This window comes from Pyricularia grisea (assembly GCF_004355905.1).
Source record: "Pyricularia grisea strain NI907 chromosome Unknown Pyricularia_grisea_NI907_Scaffold_4, whole genome shotgun sequence".
Taxonomy (NCBI): domain Eukaryota; kingdom Fungi; phylum Ascomycota; class Sordariomycetes; order Magnaporthales; family Pyriculariaceae; genus Pyricularia; species Pyricularia grisea.
The window spans coordinates 2,645,079-2,665,010 of record NW_022156718.1 but is presented as its reverse complement, the minus strand read 5'-3'; the positions used below and the strand labels follow the sequence as shown (position 1 = coordinate 2,665,010).

Genomic DNA, 19,932 nt, shown 5'->3' with positions numbered 1-19,932 from the left:
GAGCTTGTCGCAGCTCCCAAGCACAGGGAAAGGAAAGGCAGGGAGATAAAAAAATCATCAAAATAAGCATCAGATGATATCCATTCCCTCATTTCAGGGGTACGATCTCAATCTCGTCTGCATCAGCCCGATCCGCTTTTGAGACATCAGACGAAAATGTATATCACTGTTACACAAACCAACCAACCAACAAACAAACAAACTATATTAATTGCCAACGGACCTTACATTGTACATGGAGTTTATGTACCCACCAAGCCACCCACCCTGCACCCCTCTACTAGACAAGATCGATACGCAGGTTGACATCCGCATTTACACTTGCGTCTAGAACTAGAACTAGGTGTAGAACTAGTACGTTATCAACTTTCAGCCATGATGGAAGTAGTAGTAAACCCCCCGGCCTTAAAATACGTATGGGTTATTTTATAAGCCTTTGAGCAGCATTATACGCTCGATAACCCCGCGGTTGGGAATTTCGGCAAATTGTTGCTTGATAGGTATCATTACAAAAGACCGCCCCAGCGGTCTGCTATTACAAGATGGACTATTAAAGCTATGGGGTCTTCGGAAAGCTGAACAAGAATTTAGCCTGTCTGGCTCAGAGCTCTAGAAAACCGTCTTTTCAATCGGAATTAGCTTTGCTCGCATCAAGTTGTTGAGGCTCAGATTTGTCTTTCGCTTCTTCATTAGCCTTGGCTGGTTTTTCTTCCTCGGTCGGTTCTTGAGGCGCTTCCTGTTCCGTGTCGTCCGAAGCCGATGATGTGGAAACCTCGTCACCAGGTCTGTCGCCTTTGGCTGCAGCCACTGGTTCTTCGGCTTCGCCTGCGTCGCCCGCAAAATCGGCAACGCTGGTGGCCTGCAGCATAGCGGCGGCACCTGCGTCATCAGAGCTTCCGTGGTCGGAGGGTGCTGCCGCTGTCGTAGAAGTCTTTTCGTCGTCACGAGTCTCGGCCGCCGCTTTGGACGCCGACTCTGAAGAGAGCGGCTGGGATGGCATTTCTGAGTCAGGACTCTCAAGGAAGCTCTCAACGGTCCTGGGGATGTCGTGACTCGCCGATTCGACCTCTGCAGACGTAGCTGCCGCGCCGGGAGCGCTTTTGGCGCTTTCCGTCGCGTCCGGTAAGCTTTGCGGCTCTTCCTCGCCTGTCTTCGCTGTGTTGCCTCCATTGCCCATTGATGTGCTTTGCACGGGAGGATCTTGTTCCACAAGCACGGGCACTTCGGTCGTCTCCATATCGTCCTCTGCCAGAGGCGGGTCCATGATGCGCATCTTTCTGAAGCGCTTTGCCACATCTCCGGTACTGCCATCATCCTCATCCGCCTCCATGACGGTGGTGACGGCACTGCCGGTGGATGGACTACTGCGGATGTGCCTCCTAGTGCTTGTCCTGCTGTTGACCGCGCTATGATGATCGTCCTCTCCCTCACTGGTTACGCCTGGCCCAGGACGAGCAGCGGCTGCGCCCTGAGTCGAGGCATCGCCGGTATTCTGCAGTATCTTGGGACCGTCTCCGGGTACGTTCAGGTTGCTACGAGTAGGAGCCTCCAAGCCCTCGGCCTCGGGCGGAAGCTTGTAGTTTTCGCCAGGTAACAGGTCATGCATGTCACAGACCGTCTTGAAGAAGACGTACAGACCGGTCTGGCCCTCCACCGTCCAGAAGACACCACGGTGCTGAAACCAGGCATGCGCAAAGATGCGGTGCAGACGACGAAACACGTTGATCAGGTTCTTGATGGCGGCACCCTTGTCGTGGGCGTCTGAGAGGGCGACGAAGCGCGAGGGGAAGATCTGCGGATTGGTTACGACGTTGGCGGCCCAGTCGAGAGTGTGGCAGCAGTAGTCGATGGCGCAGCACGATTTGGGCTGGTCGTGGACGGCGCAGAGAAACTGCCACTCTGACGCGCGCATCTCCGGGCAGGTCACGGCGCTGCACGGAGGTGTGTCGAACAGAAAGCCGACTATCAGGGCATTGCACTGCTCTATCAGGAAGCGGCAAAGCTCATAGAGCCACAAGGTTCGGTCTATGCCTGGAGGGGGTGTCCCCAAGATTTTGGCCGTCTCCCGACTGACAGGGTTCGTGTTGGTGGCTGTGTGGTGGTAGTGTAGGGCGGCGAGGTGTTCTTGAAGCTGGAAGGCCGAGTCGAGCTGTGCGGGCCGGTAGGGTAACTTGGTTAGTGCCGCTCTGGGCTATCCCTGACGCATGGTCGCAAGCAAGCTCGTTCAGAGCTTCAAGGAGGGAAACGAAAAAGTACATACCTCATTTAGCGGAATTAAAGGCGGTCCAGCAGCCATATCGGATGCCCTGGTGCCGGGGTGAATGCGCCGCTTTGCGTTCGCATCAATTGCAGTCTGCTCCATCTGCGGCACTTGATGATTTGGGGAGCTTCCAGGTGACTGTGGCACAGGCCCGATCTGGATCTCTGCGGGAGGAGGAGGACTCGGAAGTCGAGGAGAACTTGGCGCGTGGGTCGCCATCTCCATAAAGGGAATTTTAAAAGGTCTTGTTGGCTAGTTCGGCCAGTTGTGTAGACAGGCTATTAGACAAGAGACTTTTGCGTTCTGATTTGGGTTGCGGGTGGAATAAAACTGCGCCGAGAGTGTGAGGTGTCTATTTTCTTTGTCGCAACAAGACGATCAAATCAATTGGGCGCCTAATTGAAGAAGGGGCAGGCACAGACCGGCAGATAAGGCTCTACGGGTAGGTACGCTAGAGAAACGAAAGGCACACGAAAGCTCGAAGGGGGATGTTACCTTAGGTACCCACATCAACAACCTACCTTATGTCAGCATGTCTAGCGGTCGCTCTTTTTTTTTTCTTTTTTTCTTTTGCCTGTCACTTTTGACGCGAAAGAAGACAACCCCTGACGCGTCAGAGCAGATTTGACCCAATGACGTCTTTCTTGGTGGGGTGCGGGGGGACAGGTGGGGATCAGCTGTTAATGTTAAGCTGGGGGATGGTACTTTGTCAATTGTGAAGGGCGCGAGTTGAAGGGCGTAGTAGAGAATATCTATTTCAGAATACCTAGGTAGGTAAGGTATTTGCAAGGTGCATGTAGCTCGAGACACTTTTCGACTGTTAAGATTGTTCTAAGTTTTCTTCAAATTCCGTTTGCTCATCGAAAACCCTTCCCTTTTCAACCTCCCAACACCATTCGCACATCAAAAAAACTTCTTCTCAGCATGGATTCATTCGATGATGAACTCCCCCCCGATCTCGTCGATACGAGTAATTCTCTCAACGAAGATGATAAGCCAATCAAGGTGCCAATAACGATAGTCACTGGTATGGCTGACCTTGACTGACCAGCGCAAACCTCTTCACAACTAACAACAACCATCTTTGCAAGGCTATCTTGGTGCGGGAAAGACCACTTTGCTCAACTATATCCTTACGGCGGAACATGGCAAGAAAATTGCCGTTATTATGAATGGTTTGCTTTGGTCCCCGAATAATACTTGTTACTTATTCGAGCTTGGACGTATGGGCGCCTAAGCGAACAAATGGATGCATTACTGACCTTTCAATATTTTTTAATATACCACAGAGTTTGGTGATTGTAAGTGAACTACATAAACTTTCCGATTCATGGGCCTGAAACATGGACTAACTCCATGGCCGTAGCTCTGGACATCGAAAAATCGCTCACTGTTAACAAGGATGGGGAGTCGGTCGAGGAATGGATGGAAGTTGGCAATGGCTGCATCTGTTGCTCAGTCAAGTGAGAAATCCCCAAGGACTCTTATTTTTCTTAGTTCGGATTTCGACTGCTCTGGCGGCCAGTACATGGTTGACGTATAGGCGCTGACATGGCTATTTCAACCCTCCAGAGATACTGGGGTGGCTGCCATCGAGTCTTTGATGGAAAAGAAGGGCAAATTTGACTACATATTATTGGAGACGACTGGGTTAGCAGACCCTGGTAACCTCGCTCCCCTGTTTTGGGTCGACGAGGGACTCAGCAGTACCATCTATCTGGACGGCATTGTCACCTTGGTCGATGCTAAAAACATCCTCCGCAGCTTGGATGATCCATCTGGCAAAGTCGAAGGCCATGAAGAAAGCGATGCTCATGGGCCAGTCATGACGACTGCCCATGTGCAGATATCGCATGCCGACGTTATTGTTATCAACAAGTCCGATCTGGTATCTGAGGATGAACTAGAAACCGTCAAGGGCAGGATACAATCCATCAATGGTCTTGCCAAGCTGCATATTACCAAACAGAGCATCGTCCCCAAGCTCGAGGGTTTCTTGCTTGACCTGCACGCCTACGACAGCGTTGAAGGCCTGGATTCAGCTTCTGCCAAAGGCCACAGCCATCTAGACCCGGTGAGTTCTGATCTCACTTCTCGCTTCCAAACAAGCGTCGACCTTTGCCAGCCCCTCAGATGCCAACCATTTCTCTTCGGTCGACTAACTCTCTTGTGCACAATGCAAAAGACGATATCGACACTATCTATTCCGATTTCAACACTTGATCCCAGTCAAGTGAGTAAGGTAGACGGGTGGCTAAGGTCTGTCCTCTGGGATAACAAACTACCCGGTGACGCAGCTCAAGGCAAGACGCCGTTCGAGATACACCGTGTGAAAGGGCGACTGGAACTCTCAAATGGAGATATCAAACTGATACAGGGCGTACGAGAACTCTTTGAGATCTTTGACGGACCTCAGGAGGCAGCAGCAGAGTCCAATGGTGGCAAGATAATACTGATTGGAAGGCACTTGCAGCAGTTTGATTTTACCGAAAGCCTTAGATCGTCTCTCAATTGAGCAATCGAATATTGGACATATAAAACTATTCGAGTGTTTTGAGATGTTAATAAATGAATGGATGACCAAGACACACCTTGTAGGTCAACGCCAGTACTTTGGCCTCATGCGTAGCCTTGAGATAGTACCTGGGAGAAAGTGGTGGGAGGGAAGCAGGAACCGGAACAAAACCAAATTACGATGGTCCGTGCCACCCCGCAGTTGTACGTACAGCTGTAAGGGACGCTAGTGACTGGAACACTGTAACATGAAAATTGCTGGACCCTTGCACTGTACAATTCTAGGACACGGAGACCTCATCAACCCATTGAATTCTCCGTCCTCACGAAGGTCGCAAACCTGGGGAGCGAGGAGGCCGAAAAGACCAACCATTGCCAGCTAAACTGCTGTACCCTAATTGCCACCGAGAAATTAGTTCTGTCGTTGCCATCTTTACTTTTTGGTACTTTGCATTCCGAGCAATTTGAGACGATCAATCCCCAGCGTATCATCAATTCCTCAACGATCACAAGGAAGCTTACGAACCTTACGAACGAGTTTATTTTTTTTTTTCTGCCGGTTGCGAACCGAGAAGAACACCCCGACTAGACTACTTGCCATCAATACCCTAGATATTCAACACACGCCTTATCCATTCATACGCGAGGTGACTCCGTGCCATTACAACGAGGGCAGTTAGTCATCCCAAGACGGCACTACCGCCATCTGAGCTGTGCTTGCGTCATCAGGCGCCCTCTTAATGCAGTCTCCTGAACATGGACCGTCGACCCCCGACCCTTTACATACCGTGCCTGCGGCATCACCCACCATAAGCTTGGCTAAAAGGCGGCAGAACGTCGACGACATCATGCCCCTGTCAGGTTCCGAGGCCGACCCGCGCCGCTCCGTCAGCGGCAGGCGCGCGAACCCCTCGGTCGCTTCGCTGTATGCCTCCACACTTACCCCTCCTGGATCACGCTCGGCTTCGCCTGCAGGCCGCAGCTCTCCCGGTCGTCCGACCTCCATGCCCGCTACGGGCGGCTTGTTTGCAAAGTCGTTGGTGGATTCGCCAAGTGCAGAAAACCCGGGGGATCCGCTCAATCTGTTGCTCCGGGCTTTCGTTCCACATGTTGCCGTCTGCGCATCGACCGATACCGAAGAGTTAATCCGGGACAAGGGGTTCGACCGAGGATTCTGGGAGCTTCTGCGACCGTTCGGCGAGCAGGTGCAAGGCAAGGTCACTGTTAGGGATAGTATCGGCGGCTCCAGGGCATGGAGCGATTGTTCCATACGGTTTGTCAGACTCGGTGAGGACGTATCGCAAGCTGATACCCCCCTAAGTGTGTCGAGGCTGCCGGGAGATCAGGGGGGATCTAATGGCTCACCTGCCGCTTCCGAGACCCCCGGTAGCATTTCCAGCCGCGAAGCAAAAAGGCTTTCTGAGGTTGAGGCTGTGGTAGATCGGCATTTGAGATTCGCCGAGAACTCTTTCCTCGGCCTAGGACAACCCAACACGCCGACAAAGCAAGAGATGGACATCGATGCTGCTTCGCCATACTACTCTCTCTATTTACGGCGACTGCTGTCAGGGATGCCAGTAGAGCGGCACGAGACTTTCGGTCATCCCGTAGCTTGCGTCATAGCTATTAGCTCACGCAACCCTTCCCCGATAGAGGCGCTGCGAGCTCTCTACAAGGAAACGAGTGAGGGCAGGAGCAAGGTCCCTGACTGGGTGTCTCCAAACTATCTGCGCTACTACGTTCTGGTGCATGACGAAGACAATGGCGACATTTCCCAGTCCATGGCCTTGTTCGAGCAGATGAAGCGCAATTTTGGTCTGCACTGCCACCTACTTCGCATCCGCGGGGCTCAAAGTGCCGAGACGGATGACGACAGCATAGCTCTCCCTCGCAGCGAGTGGTTGGCACCGGGCGAAGAGCTTGCGGAGTTGCAGCGGAGCGAGGCAGACGAAGACTATGAGAGCCACATTAAATACATCTTCGAGACCGACGCGACTGCCATCAAGACGTTTGTGAGGGAAATGGTTATTCAGTCCATAATACCTACTATGGAAAGAAACGTCTCGTTGTGGAACGACCAGGTCGCCTCGAAGCGAAAAGGCATTGGTGGTCGGTTCATGAGCATGTCAAAACGCTGGACGGGCTTTGGCGGTGGTTCGAAAAGCGCTCCCAGCGGCTCAAATTACAGCGGAGGCTTTTACCACCCAGACACGCCCGAGGCAACGCTACGTAGACTGGCAGACTACGCCTTCATGCTACGTGACTGGAAGCTGGCGCAGTCTACATATGGCTTGCTCAAGACTGATTTTGAGGGTGACCATGCCTGGAGGCACCATGCAGCAGCCAACGAAATGGGCGCATTAGCACTTCTCATAATGGCACAGACCAAAGCTCACACCCCGACAAAAATCCTCGATTCCGCAGGAGACATGCTCGGGGACGCGACGTATTCGTATCTGACCCGCTGCGGTGCCCCGTACGGTGCCCTGCGCTGTACAGCACTCGGCATGGAGATGCTTCGACTGCGGGGCGGGGCAGCGATCGACGTGGCGACCAGGCTGGGACTGAGGCTCATGGAAAAGACGCCACGGCTACTAGGAGTGGTGGGGGATGCTCTCTTCCGGGAGCGTCAGGCAGTTCTCTGTGCAACGAGGCCAGGGCTTGGTGTCATGGGAATAGGCACCTGGCGACGCAGGTCGGCGCTGTGGAGTGTTCTCGCGGCCGAGACGTGGCTGGCGCAGAGCAAGTTCATTCAGGCTCAGCGGTGTCTGAACGAAGCACGGGTTATGTACTCAATGCTGCAAAGTGATGACGGAATTGCACGATTTTCTTCAGCAAGCGAGTTCATGGCAGAGCTGAACCACCGGCTCAAGGAGGGCCTCGCGGCGGCGTCTGCTACCGGTCAAGGCGGCCAGGATGAAAAACCAGGCATGGGTGATGATGTGGAAGCCTCGGGGGTTGCGGCAGATTCGGACGAGGTCGAGGTCCTCGCAGCCGATGAGAATGAAGTATCCAATCGGAGGAGATCACGGCGTCAAAGCTTGATAGCCGGATCAGGAGGATCGGCTGGACAGCCGATTGAGACGGCGCCTTTGAGAGCGCTGTCTTCTGTAGATGATGAAGGAAACGATGGGAACTCTCCCAAAGGCGACTTTGGCTAAGATCGGGGGGGGAGGGGGGGGGGGGGGGGCATACAATGAATAACTCGACAAATGGAAATTAATGTCTTAAAAAGATGACTTGGAAGAACAGACGTGATGCCGAAAGATTTATCAACGTCGTATCGACTGATAATTTCTAGACTAAAAACTACCCAAGTTTTCCCTTTGCGTATTTTGCAGGCTGATTAACCAGATACAAGATATTGGAATCTATCCAAGCATGCCTGCCTTAGCTTGCCAATTTGTAGGTACTGTACCTTTGGGTATTTTGCGCTATGAAATAACCGTAAGCCCCTGAACCCATGCAACTTCGGCTGCCAAGTAGAGCCCCACTTCTAGTCTAGGCTACATTTGCGCTCAACAGGGAATTGCGTCACTGGATTGAACCCTTGAGCGGCTGGATGCACAGACGGAGCTTTGTGAGACACTAACAACGTCTTGAATGGCCCTCTTTTGACCTGTCCTCCCGAACCTCAATCAACACGGCAGGGTTAGGCGACATGTGATCGCCGAGAGATGGCGCCCACACCGTCTGTCGATAGCACCGACCATGCAAGTCAGGTCAATGTCAACACGGCAAGCGGTGGTGGCTCGACCAACCACGAGCCGACCGCAGCAGCCACACCCGAGCCGAGAGAGTTGAGGGACGAACAGGAACGGCAGCATCAAGAGCAACCGCATAAGCACACGGCACCTGTCGAGCCCATATTCCCGCAGCTTAACAACACGACCGAGGCTGACGGCACCCCGCTCGTCATCGACCAGTCCGGTGCTGCACAGAATGACGATGATGACGAGGACGAGCCAGCCGTAGCCACACCCTTTGTGCGCACGTCCAGCCCCGACGGCGTCTCCAAAACCCGTCCTGCCAGCGTCGAGGAGGAGGAGGACGACGATGACACTGACGACAATGCGGGTGGCCACATGGATGACAGCGAGGTCAGGAAGCGCAAGCTGCCCAAGATGCACAAGTACAGTCTCTACGAGACCGCATCCAAGTACTACATTGTCGGCGCCGACGTCACCGAGAAGCGTTACCGCATTCTCAAGGTTGACCGGACAGCCGATGAGCAGGACCTGAGCGTCACCGACGACAAGATTGTGTACACGCAGAAGGAAATGAACCAGCTGCTGGATACAATCGACGACGGCAACAAGGCCACCGGTGGCATCAAGCTGCGCTGCACCACATGGGGTCTGCTGGGTTTCATCAAGTTCACCAGTCACTATTATATGCTACTCATCACCAAGAAGAGCACCGTGGCGATGCTTGGCGGCCACTACATCTACCAGATTGACGGCACCGAGCTGATCCCTCTCACGCCCGCAAAGTTCAAGCTGGATCAGCGGAACCAGGAGGAATCTCGTCACCTCCAGATCCTGGGTAATCTGGATCTGACCAGGTCGTTTTACTACAGCTACTCGTACGACATTACCAGGACCCTCCAGCACAACATCGCCAGGGAGCGTGCCGCTCTTTTACAGGGCAAGCAGCGCGCCCTAGATGCCGACTTCAACTCAATGTTTGTGTGGAACAGTCATCTGCTGGGTCCCGCAGAGGCGGCCCTCAGCTCACCCTTTGACTGGTGCCGACCCATCATACACGGCTACATAGACCAGGCAGCCATCTCCATCTACGGACGAACAGCCTACGTTGCCGTCATTGCCCGGCGCTCGCGGCACTTTGCTGGTGCCCGCTTTCTTAAGCGTGGCGCCAACGACCTTGGATATGTTGCCAACGATGTCGAGACCGAGCAGATTGTGTCCGAGGTCAACACGACGTCGTTTCACTCTCCCGGCACAAAACTGTATGCTAGCCCGCAGTACACGTCGTATGTTCAGCACCGAGGCAGTATCCCCCTACACTGGTCTCAAGATAGTACCGGCGTGACCCCCAAGCCACCCATAGAGATCAACTTGATCGACCCCTTTTACACCTCGGCCGCACTGCACTTTGACAACCTCTTTGAGCGCTATGGGGCCCCCGTCTACGCCTTGAATCTTGTCAAAGCTCGAGAGCGTACGCCTCGGGAGTCGAAGCTCCTAGAAGAATATACCAAAGCCATCGACTACCTGAATCAGTTCCTGCCCGAGGACAAACAAATTATTCATCGAGCCTGGGATATGTCTAGGGCGGCAAAGTCTCGTGACCAGGACGTTATAGGCATTCTCGAGCGCATCGCTGAACAGGTGGTGACTACGACTGGCTTCTTTCACAATGGCGATACTGCGATAACGCCGGCGTCTTCAAGTGACCCGGGAGCTCCTCGAGTGCAAAATGGAGTTGCGCGGACCAACTGCATCGACTGTCTAGACCGAACCAACGCGGCACAGTTTGTCATTGGCAAGCGTGCTCTCGGTCACCAATTACATGCGTTGGGAATCCTAGAGGACACGGTTGTCGACTACGACACTGACGCGGTGAACCTGCTCACGCACATGTATCATGATCATGGGGACACCATCGCGGTGCAGTACGGTGGTTCGCAGCTGGTCAACACTATGGAGACGTACCGCAAGATAAACCAGTGGACCAGTCACAGTCGAGATATGATTGAGAGTTTTAAACGCTACTACAACAACTCGTTCCTGGATGGCCAACGCCAGGAAGCCTACAACCTTTTCCTGGGCAACTATGTCTTTGTCAAGGGTCAGCCAATGCTTTGGGATCTTGCAACAGACTACTATCTGCATCACACGGACCCAAGAGCATGGCTGGGCAACCAGCGACACAACTATACCCGCTGGTACACACCCCAACACTTGGAGCCCAGGACTGTCCCGCCTTGTGTGTCGCCATCCTCGGACACAGGGACTGTCAAGCCCGTATCCTACTATGACGATTATTGGCTCGAGTACTATCGTCCATCCACTTTATCGTCATTTCTCAAGATGTTCCCGTTCAAGATGAACTCGACCATCAAGTTCATACCATTCAAGTCGACCCAAGAAGGCCGCTACGACCTCAGCCCCTTCCGAGTGCGCACTGAGGGTGACCAAGATGCGCCAGACAAGCGCCGCCGCGGGGGTGGCAAGAAGAATGTTACAGTCATGACGCCTGAGGATCAAGAAAACTATGGACCACATTACGACCCGTACACCTCACTCGGCTCCGCGACCTCGGCAAGCATGACACACGCTGCTGCAAACGGCGGTGTCAACGGCCGGCCGACGTCAACCAAGGGGTTTCGCGGGTGGCTGCAGAACACTCAGGATCCCAAGGAGTCCAACGTTCCCGGCCAAATTGTCAACGGGATTCATTTGCAGGGAATTATGAAGGAGTCAACATCATCCTTGACTGCGTCTGCCGCTGAAACAGACCCCAAGTCGGGCAAGCCCACCTCGCTGGAGAAGAGCCGTGCGGCGCAATGGACGTTTGCCAAGATGGTGCACGAGTCACTGAATCCATCTGTAAACAGCCAAGAAACGGAGGATTATGCCCGATATATAAGTCACCCCCAGACGCTACCTCTTGTCATATCTGCCGATCCGGTACCTTCGGACGTGGATGCCGAGTACGAAGAGTATCTTCACGGCAGCTGGCAGACCCAAGGGCTGTCGGCTCCACACGGCTCCGGCGGCTCTTACTACACTTCATCCATGTATGGCCGCGACAGCGTCACGGCGCAGACCACCATGTTTTCAGAAGGCATCGGCGACAGCGAGAAGGATCAGGAACGGGATGAGATGTACATGCTATTCGAGGAACTGCTCAAGGTTGGCGACAACCCGCTCACGGTCACCGAGGAGGATGCACAGAAGAAGCGGTACAAGGCCTATAGGAAGTGGCTCAGAGGAAAATCGCTTTTCAAGCAGCAGCCAGTCGATTAGGTTTCGGGTGAAGCTATTGCCGATTGCGAGACTGTATACGAAGACTCGATCCTGTGAGCAGTTTCGTGCTGTGGGCTGGTAGTCTTTTTTTTTTTTTTTTTTTTTTTTGTTTCCTTTTTTTTTATGATTCAGAATCTATTATCCGTTCAACCCTTGGAGGAGATATTAAAGAGCTTGTGCAGCGACGCATCTTGCGCCGTCAGTGGAGCCACGACCTCGGCAAGATCGATGCCTTCGGAACGCGTCACCACTGCCAGCATTTTGGCGGCTTTTGCGAGGTTGTCGTGCACTTTGGCAGATGCGTCCTGCTCGCTCCCATCATCATCATCATCATCATCTGCACGCATCCAACATACGACAAGCGCCTTGATTATGGCGTCGCGCCAAGGTGGTTGACCAAGTCTCGGCCAGCAGTTCGCAATAACGGCCTGCAGGGCCTCGATGGCAGCTAACAATGACGGCAAGTGGGCCATGGCAAACGGTTCTTCCATGACTGATGTGAGCATTGGGATTAGGTCCTGTTGGTTTTTGTGGTGTTTGGGCGTTTGTTTTCCATCAGCAAGCGGTTCATTTTAGTTGCCTTTTGCTTATTTATATCCCCATGTTGGTTTCACGTACCTTTAGATGCTTAACAGAGTATATGCCCATTTCTTGCACAACCTGTCCAGTCTTGATCAACAGAATCTCCACGATGCGGATGTGTTCCCTGGCGTAGAAGAAGCCAGAGAAGACACCCTCGCGCAGAATCTTGTCGAGCATCTTTGTGTTTGGTCTTTTTGCGTTGAGCTGCTTTCCAGCGGCTGTTACTCTCGACAGTTTAAGGAGGGCGTCGTAGGCTGGTCCCAGAATCCGTAGGCAGTCGACTTCCGGGGTCACGCTCGGCAGCAGCATCAAGGCAGGGAACACGGCATCTTGGAAGACGCTGTCAAGGCCGGTATCGATGAGCGTTTTGGCCTCGACTTTGCCGAGAAACACGTCCAAGAGTCTCAGAGCTTGACATTTGACGCTGGTGTCACCATCATCAAGCAATGCAAGCAACACCGGGGTGTAGAGCGGCCAGTGGCGACTCATAAGGTCTTTCTGTACGCGTGAAGAAGAAAGTCGGGTTGCATGTCAGTAAAATCGATTCATCACCCAGTTATCGACAGTCTCGTTTCTGTAGCACTCCAACGTGGCATAACGAGTAGAAAAAAAAAAAAAACTGAACAGGGAGATACAAACATCAGCTTCCTTGAGAGCCCAGGCAAAAGCCGGCACGGCGCGCAGGTCCACGTGCTTCCAGGGCTTGGCCGCCCTCGTCTCCCTGTTCAAGACGCCGTCGGTCGAGTCGGGCTCCGGGGCAAAGTGAGCCTTGCGGCCCGAGTCGGTGACCGTGTCGGGCTTGGACCTGGTGAACAGCGGTCGTAGGTAGTCCTTTAGCAACCAGTCGACGACGATGGCATCCTTGCTGACGTCGGCCGCCAAGACGATGGCCTCTATCACCTCCCGAGCCAACTGGGACGCGGCAGGCGTCGTCCACGGGAGGTCTGGGTCCGCGTACGCGACCGCCGTCACTAGCACTTGCGGCCCGACCAGGTCGGTAGCGTCCCGGATGCCGCGTCGATGATTCTGTAGAATGCATTTGATCACGGCCAGGCCGGGCTCCGCGAGTGGTTGGCATCTCGAGACGACTGCGGCAGTGTCACGCTGTACATCGGCAGCTTGATATTCATTGACGTTTGTCAGAGGATTAGCTCGTAAAATGAAGTAGGCAGAGGCGAGACGACAAACGGACCTGTTGGGTGGTAGCCCTCGACGTCGTCCTCCTCCTTCGGAGGCACTACGATGGGCGCGATTGACTTTGCGGCAAAATCACAGATCCGGCGAGCCGCCGCGAACTGCTCTGGATCTCCTTGATCTACTGTCGACTCGCCCTCTTTGGTTGGGTGCAGATGTTCCAGACTGGTCAAGAGAGCCAGTAAATGATCTCGCCTACCCTGCAATGTAGGGTCAGCTTCGAGTTGGCAAAGTTCCGTGGGACATGATCAGGATTTTTCTTTTCTTTGTGTATGCTCACCAGACCGCTGGCTGTGGCAATTTGTTGTTCAATTTCCAGCAGCGTCGAGCTTCCCAGACCGGATTCTTGAATTCTTGGCCGTAGGCGTTCAACGGCCACCGATAGGTTTTCCGAGTCTTGGATGGATGCGGCTGCCTCAAGCAAGATCCTGACGTTGGTCGTCATAATTGGGGAGTCTGGGCATATGCCCGCCAGGGGTTTCTTTGTCGGATTGATTCAAAAATGAAACACAGAAGTGTAAAGCTCAAATAATTTAATTGAATTACTTTGGTTCTGTGATTTAGTTGACGTTCAATGAAGGGTCTTGGAAAATGGCATGAGAGGTAGTTGACGATCAACTGGGTTAGGAGAGGATTCCAGGTGACAAACGGCCAAATAAAATAGATGAGTGGAGCACCTCAGTTTGCTGCTATAGGCAATTGACAAACAGCAATCCCCATCCAGGGAGCAAAAAGACCAATACAGAACAATCAAAAATACATACAACACCGAGGATTCCCCAGTGGTCACCCACCTGAGTACTAGTTCGGCCCTCACTGGTTTGACTAGGGGAGAGCGGACGGGATCCCGTATATTCCAGTGGGTATGGTCGTATGTGATGATTACCGGTCTGCATTTAGTTTATATAGAGAAAAGAGGATGCGAGAAGGTATACAGGGTGTTTGAGGAATCGTCAATGGCAGCCAAGGGCTTCCGCGCATGCAGCTCAAAGACTGTCTGTGGTTTGTCAGCTTTTGGACTAGAGGGCTTAAATTTAATGCCTTTGGAATTCAGCGAGGAAAAAAAAGAAAAGAAAAAAAAGAACTACGGAAGTTTCAAAGTCATTTAACATAAAATAAGACAAAGATCAAGTTATAAACGAAGTCATACCAGGTGAATTCCAGTCAAAACCCCGCTGGAGCCGTACCTTGGTATTGAGCGGTAGAAAAGCTACCAAGAAGAACCCCGCTTAAGCTTACAGCTGGCATGGCAAGATACGGAACCTAAAAGCTTAGGGGTGCCCTGGTCGCATAGCGGTTGCTGTGCCGACTGCAAATGACATCACCCCAAGGTGGTTTTTGGAAACTTTTGCTCAGCATCTGGATCTGGCAGTAAACATGTATGAAGAGTTTGTGTGCCGGTAAAGATTCTCAAAAGCTCAAACAGGGCCAAATAGTAATAAACAATAGCTAAATTCTGTCTGCATTACGTGTACATGATTTGGAGTATGCCAACTGGCTAGCTTCGACATCTGCAGGATGTACNATTGGCGATACTTGTCGCTCCCCCGTGGCCGATCAGGTATCGGCTTGAACTCGCGCTTTGAGAGCCTCGCTCTCTCGCGCCTGGCATCCAATGCCGCATCTTTGTAGGCCTGAACGGGCCGCGTTTTTGCAGCAAGACCGACTGCTCGTTGCGTTGCCATCGTGGTTGTTGCCCAGCGCTGGGGAGGAACCTGGCATGGAGAGAAATTGGTTGTCGCAGAGGAAGGGAGGGAGGGATGGCGAGGGGTCCTCGCCCTGCTCAAAAAAGAGGGCAGCGGGACGCAGCTGCCCTCCCCCCAAGAAATTCGAAAGTGCCACGGCCATGGTGATCGCGCGTGGCCCGAAAACGGGATGCAGTTCTCACGACGGCGACGGATCGGTGGCGGCGAGGTGCATTTAACAACGGAGCGCAAAGGATGGTGGGGCGGGGCGCGAAACGGCGAACGGCCATTGGCTACAGTTGAGGACGCAAGGCGGCTCCCACCTGCTCCCTTGGCACTTCGTACCGGTTCTGCCCTCACTGGTTTGACTAGGGGAGAGCGGACGGGATCCCGTATATTCCAGTGGGTATGGTCGTATGTGATGATTACCGGTCTGCATTTAGTTTATATAGAGAAAAGAGGATGCGAGAAGGTATACAGGGTGTTTGAGGAATCGTCAATGGCAGCCAAGGGCTTCCGCGCATGCAGCTCAAAGACTGTCTGTGGTTTGTCAGCTTTTGGACTAGAGGGCTTAAATTTAATGCCTTTGGAATTCAGCGAGGAAAAAAAAGAAAAGAAAAAAAAGAACTACGGAAGTTTCAAAGTCATTTAACATAAAATAAGACAAAGATCAAGTTATAAACGAAGTCATACCAGGTGAATTCCAGTCAAAACCCCGCTGGAGCCGTACCTTGGTATTGAGCGGTAGAAAAGCTACCAAGAAGAACCCCGCTTAAGCTTACAGCTGGCATGGCAAGATACGGAACCTAAAAGCTTAGGGGTGCCCTGGTCGCATAGCGGTTGCTGTGCCGACTGCAAATGACATCACCCCAAGGTGGTTTTTGGAAACTTTTGCTCAGCATCTGGATCTGGCAGTAAACATGTATGAAGAGTTTGTGTGCCGGTAAAGATTCTCAAAAGCTCAAACAGGGCCAAATAGTAATAAACAATAGCTAAATTCTGTCTGCATTACGTGTACATGATTTGGAGTATGCCAACTGGCTAGCTTCGACATCTGCAGGATGTACACCTTGTGGAGGAGTTGGGCGGTCCTGTTGCATGAAAACCGTTGATGTGGAGTGATGCTTGGCAAACCCCAAGCAACCAATTCGCAAACTCGACCTTTTGCACAAGCTTATCCGGCAAGTTGCGACTTACTTGCGCAACCCTGTTTTCCTACCTTGCCTCTTGCTCGCCTACCTTTTGCTTCCTCGTACCTATCGGCGCCACCTACGAAGTACCACAAAGATTTTCCCATCGACCCGGCGATCTTTTTTTTTTTTTTTTTCTTTTCGTGGTTGCTCATATGGGCTCGTAGCGGCGCACGACAGACAGCAAACACCCGACCGCCGGAAACCGTGACTGACAGCCAAGCAAAGACAAGTCAACTTTTACTCCGCACCAAGGGTAGCTCTGTTGTTGTAGTCAGCTCCTCCGTAAACATATCCTCTGCGCAAAAACCAGCCCAATCCTCCATCTTCCCGCCTGGAATGTGGCTGCAATCGTCGCTCCGGGGTCTGGCCCTTATCCAGGCCCTGGCGCTACCCTCGATTGTAGCATCGCAGCAACCTTTTATGCCGGCGGCAACGCCGTATCCCGGCCCGCCTCCCGCGCTCGTTTCGTTACACGAGAAACGGCAAAACGGTTGCGTCGAGAACACTTATAGCTGCGCGGACCGGGGTTCGCAGTTCAACAACATCTGCTGCGGTAACGGGCTCGTCTGCTCATTAGATGCGGCCAACCAGCCAGCGTGCTGTCCTCAAGGGTAAGTTTGTTTGGAACATAATTCCCGTTTCACTGAAGTAAATGATAGATGTCAAGAAGGAGATGAGCAATCTGACAAGTGGTGGCGCATGCGCACAAAAAACTCAAACAGAGCGGTATGCACAGGCACAGCACCAGCGAGTTTCCAACCGCCAGCCGCGAGCGCCTCCTTCGTCTCGAACCAGTTCTTCCCCTTTGCGTACATAACGACCAGCTTCTCCAACAAGGCGGCCTGTGAGACGGCGGTATCGCAGTGCAGCCGAAACTACGACGCCTGCACCTCTCAGCTCAACAACAACGGCCAAGCCGGCGGCAACGGCGTTACTATCATCGTTCCGGGAGGATCAGGCACCACGATCGGCGTCTCGAGGCAGAACCTGGGTCCGAGCTCGGCGACGAGCATCTGCGGCTCGCTTAGCAGCCAGGCCTGCTTTGGCATCCAGCCGACAGTCTGCAGCAGCCAAGGCACGGTCAACAATGGGCAGTTCTTCGTGGGGAGCGCCAATGCTGGCCCGGCCAGGCCCACACCGCCTCCGGCGTTGCTTCTGGGCGTTGGGCTGGGAGTGATGGGCATTTTGTGATGGGAAATCGTACTCCGTACATATTCTTTCGGAAAGGGGAGTTTGGGTTATGAGAACTGCCATATACGTTGGGATTTCTCATTTATTTCTTTTATGCAGCCGTTTGCCAAATGCAAGGCGGCCTCACGACGATCATGACAGGTTTGGAATTCTTTGTTTGGATTTTGCCGGCTACCTTGATCGAGCTAGTGAGCATTTCCAGTTGCGAAATATTACGGACACTTTTATCCTAGATAATTAGGCACGCGGAGTGCGTAGGGCGTAGGGCGGAGCTTGCACGCGATGTATCAAAGCCACAGTCTGTGTGTAGCAGTCCGTGAAGAGCGTTTGGACGAGATGACTCCCGTCATTCGGCGTGCAGTGACTCTCAGATGACACAAATTTAATTTATTTTAGAATTAGTCACCTTTTACCTGGTGAATCCTTATTTTTCAATTTACAGAGACCAGCACTACCTCAAAGAGGAGACTAGAAAATATATTAATCATTAGACCACAGAGGTTGCGTCTAGGATTCAAAGAGATTCTTAGATTCCTACAGCTGTCAGTTTAACTACTCAGAAGATAGCTTGTTCCTAGAGCAGAACAGTCGCTTTCCAACAAAGCCTTGATCATCGTCATATTTGCTGGCAAATAACCGCTCACTAGGACATACTGAAGAAGCTAAGTCAGTTGTCCATCTTTAGCGCTAAATATCAGATTACCAACCCGGAAAAGCAAGATGAAGTGGTCCATTGAGATCATTCCGCGAAACGCAGAAGGGGAGGAGTTATACTTGAGAAGCCTCAAACCCTTTCGCCTCGCCTCCCTGCAGCTTGAGCCAAAAGGTTTGTCTATCATTTTACGGTTCATCGGGCTCCTTGTCGAATAAACAAAGCGGATGTCTCGCAGTAATCACTAACGGGCGCTTGTTGCGTACATTGTATTACCAAACACTTGACAGCTTTTTCCTCTACATTCGAACGCGAGTCTGCATTTGGCGACTCTGAGTGGCTGGCGCGTTTGCACAACCCAGCCGTTACCGCTTTTATAGCCCGCCGCGATGATACCGACGCAGCCGAGAGTGCGCAGTTGAAAGTCCTCTCCTCCTTGATACTACTTAGAGTCGTCCAGGGGGAAGGTGACGTCGACAACATTGCGCTCTGGGAAGTGAATGCCGTCTTCACTCTGCCGGATGCTAGACGTAAGGGCATTGCTACCGAATTGCTCAAGGAGGCGATGTGCTGGGCTCGGAAATCAGCCGAAGCAGAGGGGCGGCTGTGTGTTCTGGCTGTGCGCGTGTACATGGCCAACACGACTGCCGCGGCTCTTTATCGAGCGGTTGGCTTTGTGGATGTGGATATGGTGGATGGTGAGGAGACGTTGCGGCTGGAGTGGAAAGGAGGCCTGGGTTGAGCGCAGAAAAATGTATCGGGCTATGGGTTTGTTATGAGTATTGCCAAAAGATCTGGCGCTGAGACTTTCGTGATGATCAATAAGCTACGTCAAAGTCTTTACTATTCATGAAGCTGAGAACTCAAGTAAAGATACAGGGCAGCCCAGAAATGAAGCTGTTCCAAAAAGAGCCTTTTTGGAAGCAGTAAACCTCATCCCTGAGCGGGTAGTTGAGTCTCAGTCACATAATGTTGATCGGCAATGCCCAACTCTTTGGCGTGAAACAGTGTACTAATATGCAAACAAAGAACTGGGTTAAAGAATATGATATAGATTGCTAGGCACGTAAGTGAACAGTTAAAGTAGGAGGCAAATAATGAAAGAAAACGTGAATATAAGTTGGGATTACCGTATGAACCAATGTGTTCGTGTAGGTATAGACATGATTATGGATATCATGAGTTTCACCTGTAAGTTCAAGTCCCATTAATCCCATTAAGGCACTAACAGGGAGAGCTTCTTTTTATCACTTTCCCATCAGTCTATCCTCACAATTGGAATCTAAACGACCAATTTATGACGTTCCGAGACTACCCAAAAACTGAACTTTCGCTCAGTCAGCCCGAATCAGAACCTTCCAACACTCCTCTCCCCAGCTTCAGACATGGCTTCACAGTTTCTGCATTGAGCATCACATATGAGTTGGTTCGGCATTCTTTGGGAATATAATCCTGAGTTCTCGCCACATCCGTCCGGCTACAATCTCTTTCTGAACCCCCCCTCATTTTACGTCTTACCATCCGCTATCTACAAGGTAATGCACCCAAAATCAAACTTCATCCTGCGGTAACTCTCCGCGTTTGGGAAGCTAATATCGAAATGTCAGAAAGTTACTGTGTGTTCCGCTAAGTCTTCATATCTGATCGAGGACTGGCCATTCGCTCGAAA

General features: G+C 52.2%; 8 protein-coding genes across 8 annotated transcripts; 5 read left to right on the top strand and 3 right to left on the bottom strand.

The window, feature by feature from the left end:
- Positions 1 to 297: 297 nt before the first annotated feature.
- On the bottom strand, positions 298 to 2,701 carry PgNI_07498 (uncharacterized protein). Its single transcript, XM_031127509.1, has 2 exons — positions 2,261 to 2,701; positions 298 to 2,149 (listed from the first exon to the last, which is right to left on the bottom strand). Exons 1-2 carry the CDS (start codon positions 2,483 to 2,485, stop codon positions 626 to 628), a joined length of 1,749 nt encoding a protein of 582 aa, XP_030981285.1. The 5' UTR covers positions 2,486 to 2,701; the 3' UTR covers positions 298 to 625.
- Positions 2,702 to 3,026: 325 nt separating this feature from the next.
- Positions 3,027 to 4,850, top strand: PgNI_07497 (uncharacterized protein). Its single transcript, XM_031127508.1, has 5 exons — positions 3,027 to 3,287; positions 3,352 to 3,435; positions 3,567 to 3,723; positions 3,833 to 4,334; positions 4,446 to 4,850. The coding sequence occupies exons 1-5, from the start codon at positions 3,185 to 3,187 to the stop codon at positions 4,773 to 4,775; spliced, it is 1,176 nt and encodes a 391-aa protein (XP_030981288.1). The 5' UTR covers positions 3,027 to 3,184; the 3' UTR covers positions 4,776 to 4,850.
- A 664-nt stretch (positions 4,851 to 5,514) lies between these two features.
- Positions 5,515 to 7,935, top strand: PgNI_07496 (uncharacterized protein; the record flags this gene model as incomplete). Its single annotated transcript, XM_031127507.1, has 1 exon — positions 5,515 to 7,935. One exon carries the CDS (start codon positions 5,515 to 5,517, stop codon positions 7,933 to 7,935), a length of 2,421 nt encoding a protein of 806 aa, XP_030981289.1.
- A 516-nt stretch (positions 7,936 to 8,451) lies between these two features.
- Positions 8,452 to 11,766, top strand: PgNI_07495 (uncharacterized protein; the record flags this gene model as incomplete). Its single annotated transcript, XM_031127506.1, has 1 exon — positions 8,452 to 11,766. One exon carries the CDS (start codon positions 8,452 to 8,454, stop codon positions 11,764 to 11,766), a length of 3,315 nt encoding a protein of 1,104 aa, XP_030981286.1.
- Positions 11,767 to 11,847: 81 nt separating this feature from the next.
- PgNI_07494 (uncharacterized protein) lies at positions 11,848 to 13,987 on the bottom strand (the record flags this gene model as incomplete). The annotated part of the gene is made up of 5 exons (XM_031127505.1): positions 11,848 to 12,284; positions 12,385 to 12,846; positions 12,988 to 13,466; positions 13,541 to 13,742; positions 13,823 to 13,987. 5 exons carry the CDS (start codon positions 13,985 to 13,987, stop codon positions 11,913 to 11,915), a joined length of 1,680 nt encoding a protein of 559 aa, XP_030981287.1. The 3' UTR covers positions 11,848 to 11,912.
- Positions 13,988 to 15,099: 1,112 nt separating this feature from the next.
- PgNI_07493 (uncharacterized protein) lies at positions 15,100 to 15,390 on the bottom strand (the record flags this gene model as incomplete). The annotated part of the gene is made up of 1 exon (XM_031127504.1): positions 15,100 to 15,390. One exon carries the CDS (start codon positions 15,388 to 15,390, stop codon positions 15,100 to 15,102), a length of 291 nt encoding a protein of 96 aa, XP_030981536.1.
- Positions 15,391 to 16,526: 1,136 nt separating this feature from the next.
- On the top strand, positions 16,527 to 18,018 carry PgNI_07492 (uncharacterized protein). Its single transcript, XM_031127503.1, has 2 exons — positions 16,527 to 17,031; positions 17,143 to 18,018. Exons 1-2 carry the CDS (start codon positions 16,757 to 16,759, stop codon positions 17,609 to 17,611), a joined length of 744 nt encoding a protein of 247 aa, XP_030981293.1. The 5' UTR covers positions 16,527 to 16,756; the 3' UTR covers positions 17,612 to 18,018.
- Positions 18,019 to 18,045: 27 nt separating this feature from the next.
- Positions 18,046 to 19,221, top strand: PgNI_07491 (uncharacterized protein). Its single transcript, XM_031127502.1, has 2 exons — positions 18,046 to 18,437; positions 18,554 to 19,221. The coding sequence occupies exons 1-2, from the start codon at positions 18,332 to 18,334 to the stop codon at positions 19,003 to 19,005; spliced, it is 558 nt and encodes a 185-aa protein (XP_030981290.1). The 5' UTR covers positions 18,046 to 18,331; the 3' UTR covers positions 19,006 to 19,221.
- The last annotated feature ends 711 nt before the right edge of the window (positions 19,222 to 19,932 follow it).